Source organism: Cuculus canorus, chromosome 2, assembly GCF_017976375.1.
Source record: "Cuculus canorus isolate bCucCan1 chromosome 2, bCucCan1.pri, whole genome shotgun sequence".
Taxonomy (NCBI): Eukaryota; Metazoa; Chordata; class Aves; order Cuculiformes; family Cuculidae; genus Cuculus; species Cuculus canorus.
The window spans coordinates 25805096-25812777 of record NC_071402.1 but is presented as its reverse complement, the minus strand read 5'-3'; the positions used below and the strand labels follow the sequence as shown (position 1 = coordinate 25812777).

The 7682-nt window shown below is 43.9% G+C and overlaps 1 protein-coding gene across 2 annotated transcripts in view; it reads left to right on the top strand.

Moving 5' to 3' along the window:
* The first annotated feature begins 655 nt into the window (after positions 1-655).
* DPY19L4 (dpy-19 like 4) overlaps positions 656-7682 on the top strand; it is a 36150-nt gene continuing 29123 nt past the window's right edge. For both annotated transcript variants that reach the window (XM_054058747.1, XM_054058746.1), the window contains exons 1-4: positions 656-790; positions 4175-4282; positions 5190-5314; positions 5958-6048. In XM_054058747.1, the coding sequence (XP_053914722.1) occupies positions 781-790; positions 4175-4282; positions 5190-5314; positions 5958-6048 (334 nt within the window). In that variant the 5' untranslated portion in view covers positions 656-780. The remainder of the gene's footprint in view (positions 791-4174; positions 4283-5189; positions 5315-5957; positions 6049-7682) is intronic.

Genomic DNA, 7682 nt, shown 5'->3' with positions numbered 1-7682 from the left:
CAACTCCCATATGAAGACAGGCTGAGAAAGTTGGAGCTGTTCAGCCTGGAGAAGAGAAGGCTCCAAGGAGACCTTATAGCAACCTTCCAGTACCTGAAAGGGGCTACAAGAATGCTGGGGAGGGGCTGTTTACAAAGGCTTGTGGTGACAAGAGTAGGGGCAATGGGTATAAACTGGAGAGTGGCAGACTTGGACTAGACATAAGGAGGAATTTCTTCACTATGAGAGTGGTGAGGCACTGGCACAGGTTGCCCAGGGAAGCTGTGGCTGCCGCATCCCCGGAGGGGTTCAAGGCCAGGCGGGATGAGCCTTCGGCAGCCTGATCCAGTGGGAAGTGTCTCTGCCCACGGCAGGGGTTTAGAACTGGATGATCTCTAAGGTTCCTTCCAACCCAAACCCTCCTATGATTCCCCGGTCACAGGGCCGCCTCTCCCTACAGGTGCCCGATAACCCTTTCACTGAAGAACCTTCCCCCACTGCCCCCCGCCGCAGCCTGAGGAGGGCGCCATCCCGGGCTGGCGGGGGGGTCCCGCGGAGCTCTCGGTGCCGGGCGGGGGTGGGGCGGTGTTGCCGGCCGGGCCCTGCGCCTCGCCGCGCCGCTCCGGGCTCCGCCGCGCCCCGACACCTCAGTTCCGCCGGGGACGGGAGCGTCGGCGCGGCAGGAAGCGAGGAGCCACCGCGCTCGCCGTGTGTTATGCGACATCGCTCCCGGGGACGGCAAGAGGCGGGCGACGGCGGCAGGAGCGGAGCGCGGTGCGGGGCCCCGGTGGTGGCCCGGCCATGGCGGAAGGTGAGGGGGGCGCCCTCGTCGCCCCGCGGGGCCGCGCGCTGCGCTGGGCGCGGGAGGGGGGCAGTCTGGCGCACGCCCAGCGGGGTGGGCCGTGTGAATGGGCGCGCGCCCATTCACAAATCCCAGCTCCCCCTTCTCCCCCGCGGTGGGCGCGCGCCTAGCGCGGGGTGTAGGGGGGGAAACGGGGACTGTGAGGGGGCGCGCGCCCGGCGGCCGCGGGTCGGGGGAGGCCGGCGGGGCCGCGGCCGAGGCTCCTCCGCGTTGTGTCCGGTCGGCAGCGCCTCCGCCGAGGGGAACACCGGCCTGCAGGGCGCCGGCCCGGGCGGTGGGGGATCAGGCCCCGCAGGCCGGGCCTCCGCCCCCAACCCGCCCAGGCAGGCGCCCCGGGGGTGCCGGAGCCCGGGAACCCCAGTTGTGGGAGCCCAGGAGCCCGGGGTGTGGGGCCCTTCCCGCGCCCGGGCAGACCCGCAGGAGCGGGCTTTTCCTTGGCATCCCTTGTGTTTGCTGTGTGTTGTCGTCTGTCACCGCTCTCGTTTCACTTTTCTGCCAACAAGATCATTTTTCTCCAGGTCTCCTTTGTGCTAGTTAACTTTCTGAGGACTAGGAAGTGGCATTTAGTTTTTCTAGGGAAACCAGCAGAAACAGTCATGACTGGGAACAGTCATGGGACAGCGTCGCATTTGCTTGTTTTGCGCTTGCACTTCCTTGGGTATCTAGTGTTCCCAGGCACTCGGGAAGGTGCAAGAACAAAACAAGCAAATGCGACGCTGTCTGAGGCATGTTCCAGCCTCCCAACTGTTCTCCGCAGGGTATTTTCTGAGCTGAATGTGGCTTCTGTATATTTAGAAGTCTTTGGTTGTTTTTTCTCCACAAATGTGTCCAGCTTCACTTGAAACTGAGTAAACTCTTCATTTGCGGAACATGCTTTGGGTAGCAGTGGTATCCACAAAGGTGATGTGCAATGAACTGGTTCCTTTTAGCCTGACTCACTGGGTTTGTTTGATAACTTCTTGTTCCAGTATTAGAAAGGAGGGTGAGTCATTGCTCTCTATTCTGCCTGTTTGTGCACTTCAGTAGCTTGTAGACCTCTGGTATGTTTCTGTTGGTCATCCTCTTTTCCGATCTGAGGCATTCTCAGCTTGCTTCATTGTTCGTTGTATGGGAGCCATTGCGCACCTTTGATCGTCCTCGTGACCCTTCTCTGAATGTTTCCCAGCTCAATCTTATCCTTTTTTAGATGAAAGGGCAAGAATTGCAGTCAGAGCTCGATTTATAGATGAAAAATTGATTAATTTAGTGGCACACAGGAGCAATGAGTTATGGTTTTCTGCAATAGATACTCAAAAATAAGTGGAATGCATGTTGTGTGCATGAAAGTTGAAAAAAAAGTCTGCTGGGAACTCACAGGAAGCGAGAAAGCAATCTCAGATGAAAAACTGCATGCTGGATAGGGAGGTACTAGAGGCTGTGTCATCAGTTCAAAATCCTAGATTAGTTTTAGTTGTCACTTTGTTTGACTTCCATTTCACCTCCTTTAAAGAATTCATAGAAGTGGAAACAATATTTTCCTTGTTTAAGGCAGCTGCAAATGAAACAGAAGTAGATTACCAGGATCTATCTTTATTGTTGCTCTGAGAGGGAGAATCTGTTGAGCAATCTTCAAAACCAAAGTGAAGATCATGTACTGGCTGAGGTGTAGTTGTTTCAGAATTAGAATTTTAAATTGTCCTTTCTTTGGGAGTTTTCTGTTACTGCTGCTAACTCTCGACTTTGTAAGTGCATTACCCTTCTAATATGACTCACTTACCTGCCAGAAAAGCGAAAGAAATGCCTTTTCTTCCAGTATTCTCAGTGCTCTTGCCTTGGTCATAAATAGAATGACTAGGGCAGACAGTTGCCCTTCCAAGCACATATCTGGTCATTCTGGTGATCTAGAGTTCTTCCCCATGCCCCTCATTTTATTTTGTATGGTGCAAGTGATTTTTAATTGCAATGCACGCAATGTTTGCATTGCTGATTATCTTCATACATATGATATTAAGAGACAGTGATGTATATTTCATTTTGGATTGACTTAATGATAAATGTGATACTGAATGTCCTAAACCTCGTTTTGTTTAATATCTTAACAGGTCTTGTCTAAGAAGGTAGACATTTTCTGTTCATTCCATGAAAAATGATAACATTTTAACATGTTATCATTGAGATCTTGGTTTGCTGAGACTTATTTATAAATTGCTTAGAAAATCCTGTTAAAACACAAATGCAGGTTTCCTAAAAAAGGCAGGCATCACATTAACAGTTTATTTATATTACTATCTCTAGTTTGTAGCTCTTAAATGTAATCATTGTGAGTTAAAAGTAGAAAGATTTAGACCTGAAGTAACGTACAGCCACAATAATTCAAAGCCTTCTTGTGGGATGTGAATATTGACACTTCAAGTTTGATGTTGCCTGGCTTTATTAAAGAGGTGGTTTAAGTCCAGAGGAAATCAGTGGCTAGAAAATCTCAAGCAGTGTTTGAGAGTTGGTCAAGCTGGAAAGCTGAAAATTCTGGAGTGTGAGTTGTAGTTAAACCCTTTCATGCCTTCTAAAATGGCATAAATGTTGTGAGATATCATCTTTAATATAGTAATTATAACAGACTTTTTTCAATTAGTCCTCTTATATGGAGATTCGCACTCTGTTTCCTTTCAGACTGTAAAACAAATGGGCTGGAGCTTCAAACTGCTGTTCGCAAAAAAAGTAACAGAAGCTGAAGAAGCCCTCAGTCTTGTGATGTGATCTATGCGGCCTGTCAAACTGGGCTTTTTTAATTGTATATTGCAGTAAAAAATCATAAACCTGTTTACGTTTATGAGGTAGCAGGAAAAAAGTGATATTGTATTTACATTGTAAAAACATTCACCATATGAATAACAGCTAGCTCAATTTAAAAAAAGTAAAGGACTAGCCCAATTTTTGTGTTACAGTAACGTGTCTAGTACAGCTCTGTACTGTAGCAGTGTAAAACATGATGGGAGAAGAATGGAATGGCCACCAGTGTCTGTGTCAATTTATCTAAACTACTGCTTTACTTTATCTGTGTAATACATTCACGATGGGATAATCCTGTGAGCTTCCGGTTTGGGTTCTCGGTGATCCTAGAGTATCTTCCCGAGAGAAAACTATTGGCTTTTCTAAGGAATAACATGGGAATGGATTCCTGTAGTGCCATGTTGTTATTTTAGGCATATGACAGACTTTAATTGAGTCTTTTTGTCAGGTATACCTGCTTTGGGACTGAATCAGTAGCAGTAACTGGCTGTTACCTGCTGCTGCGTGGATTTCTCAGAGTGCAATTTTAAGTATTGTGTTACAATAACTTGAAAAAAATGTCTTCAGGGGCAGCAGACCTGCGACAGAGAAAGAAGCAAAACTGCACAGAATCTGACAAAATGGCTCCAGAGGAGAGAAACAAAGAAAACTCAAAGCTGGGAAGGTCGCCAAAATGTAAGCTACGGATTTTTTAGCCAACTTCTAATTTTTTCTTTCATTATTCTCTTGCATTTTATGGGGAGATATTTGTGACACAGTAATTCGTAGCACACTTATTGTGAATTGGGTTTTTGAATGTTTCAAGAAGAAAAACAGACATGCACGTTAAAATTCTTCAATAATGACATTTTGTGTATTGCAGAGTAAAATGGTAGTCCTGGATTGTTTTAGGTTGGGCGGGGAGAGGAAGAGGCATAGGGGTTAAGAATTTTAATACTGTTATTATTTGAGTGCTCATAAATATTGTAATTGTGCCTGGAATGATCTTTTGGTTGGGAAGCTGAAAGTCATGGTACTGAAACGTGAACAGACAAAACGTCCTTACAGCTTTTCAAGAAGCAGAACTAAACCCAGGTGTAATTATAGGCAACTGCTCACCAAGTTACCAAAACTTTTATTTTAGAACTGCACACTGCCTGGAGGGAGCTACAGGTGAAGTAGACACCCACTGAATGAGCATGTCTCTGTACTGATGTTAGGTGTGGTATTGCCACATCTTTCTGTTAATATCTTTAAGAAGTTTGTGGTGTTTTGGGTAAAATCTAGAGTTTGATCTGCTTATTTGAAGACACTTTTCCTTGTTGGATTAATTTGACAATGAAGCTTACTAGAACGGAGAGAAATTTGCAGTGTAGTGTGTGAGTATTTTATCTGAGAGTCCTATGAAGCCATGGTAACAGTTGGGAAAAAAAATTCAGGACAGGAATAACAAACCAGTTCTCAATGTATCTGTGCTGCGGATGCTGTGATAATTCTGATGCCAATAAATTTACTTGCTCTTCAGAAATTAGTTGTATGTAGGGCATACTACTTGTTTCTAGATACTCTGGACTATTTTAGCTTTTTCACTGTCCCTTTTCAGATGTGGTATTTCAACGTTTTGCGAAACTTTTCTTTGGCTGTCTTGCGGCAGTCACTAGTGGAATGATGTATGCTGTGTACCTCTCAACATATCATGAACGGAAGTTCTGGTTTTCCAGCAGGCAGGTAAAGAAAAAGTAAAACTACTGACACACAACTCAAATTATGTCCTTGAAATCAAAGCTAATCCACGTCAAGTTGGAAGTACTTACTTGCAGAATCCCATGTCCTTCTACTCAGGCCTCTGTCTTTGATATAGTCTCTTTTGTTTTCTTTCTTTCCCTTTTTTTTAAAAAAGTGTTTCTCCTGCTAACAGTAGTCTTGGCTTGTTGTGCTTTTGTGTTTTTCAATGCCATCCTTTATCATTGAGATGCCTTCCTAAAACATGGAAAAAAAAACCCTGAAGCACATTGGGATTGCATAAACTAAACAACAGGAATGTATGGGGTTTGGCTTTTTTCAATAACTGTATTATTTAGTGAAGTATGGAAAGTTGAATGAAATTCCAGTTTATGAATATGAATGGATCTTGTGGATCTTGTGCTGACTTATGTTGTAGATTTGAGTTGCTGTGATTCCAAGCATGCTTGCAAAGTTGTAAAGAGCATTATATACCTGATAGAGGTGCTGTGAAGATAGATATTTTGTAGAATATTTTGAAGATGTACAGTGGAGTCATAACCATGTGCTGTATTACAAAACCAGTCTATCCGGAAATATACAGTCTTCTATGGGAAGAGGTTGCATTTTTTTTTTTTTTTTTCCCTAGGAACTTGAACGAGAAATTACATTTCAGGGTGACAGCGCCATTTATTACTCATTTTATAAAGAACTGCTAAAGGCTCCTTCCTTTGAAAGAGGTACAAAATCTGCTTGTTTTATTAACCCTGAAAGTCTTATTCCTTTTGGAGATTGTAAAAAACTACAGACTGGGAAGGCTGATTTTATACTGTCACTTAGGTATATGATTTGGATTAATTAAAAACTGCATGCTGTCTTAACTTTTCAGTGCCTTTTAAAAAAACCCAATATTTAACTTACTCCTGTATTCCAGTGGATTGCCTTTAATCAGTACTCTGGAATAGGGTTAGTGTTACTCTCATATTGCCTTGTATGGAAGTACTTGTTGGGTTTGCCTATGCTACATAGTGGATTTTCTTTCATGTAAGTGTAATTTATGTTTAATTTGGGAGTGGAACATGGAACTCAGTGTTTTCCATCCTTTGTCAAAAGATAGAACAGTTTCTGTCAAGGGTTCATCTGTTTCATCCCATCTCTGACAAAGGTTTCTACTCCTGTCAGCTATGGTGAATAGATGTCGATGAGTACTGAGTGATGGGAACAGGAAGAAGAACAAACTAGGTGGCAATGGTCTCTCCTCCCTTTGAGCTCCTGCTTTTTACGCTGGCTCTGGAGCTCGCTAACTGTAGGTCCCTAAACCTCCAGAAAACTAAAGCAATGAAAAGTAGACGGAACACTTTCCTGCTACTTCAGTGAGTTTGGAAAGGCACCTGGGCTAGCATGGGGAAAAGCCAGGAATTTCAGGGGAGAAGAGGGACTTGCAGCAATCAGATGCTGTAGTAGTTCAGTCCTCTCATGAAACCTCATCCACATCTGAAGCCAGTTAAACTTTACACCTATAAACCTAAACTATACCTATAGTTTTATTGGTTGAACAGTTTCCCCACTGATGTGTAGCATGTCAGTAATATAGAATAGGCCTTTGGTGCAGTCAGTTCCTGATTTTCTCTGGGGATATTACCTATGTTCTGAATAGATGGACTGCCTTATTCTGGCATGCTCTGCAAACAGTTAAGACTCATGTGTCTACTAGGTTTTATGGGAGTGCCCAGTTTTCAAAGGTGTATCATAGTTATGCTGAACCCAGCTGTAAGTCCTGTAAGACCAAGTTTGGCCTGCAGAGAACCAGCTGCAGACCACACACAAAGATATGCTCAGAGCTGGAAACAGTTGTCTTGTTCAGCTGTTGCATTGTTGTTGGGGGTTTTCTTCTTTTTTTCTTTTTTTTTCACTCCTCTAATTTGGATTATTTTCCCACTTCCTGCTATTGTCCTAAGTAACGACAAGTCTTTTTTTTAATTATAATATCTCAGAATGATGTATCCTTCAAGTATGCCAGCATCAATTTAATTTCAATCCAATACAAAGGCATATTAAGTTTAGTTAGTGGTTCACAGAAGTCTCAGAAATGCAGGGCTAATAAGGGTGATGGAGGCCATCATATCTGACCTCTTTGTGGAGACAGGTTTAATAGTTTAATACAACCTGCTTATCCTTGTCTCACTTCTAAGAACCTCCTGTGAAGGTGGTCTGTTGGTAGCTAGTTCCAGGGCTGCATCAGTATGTTACTGAAAAGAGTACGCTTCAGCTGGTTAGTTTTGGGCCTTCTGTTCATGATTCTATGGTTCTGTTTAATGAGTAGATCAAAAAATGGTAATAACTGTTTTTCTAAATCAGTAGGGCAGAATGGCAT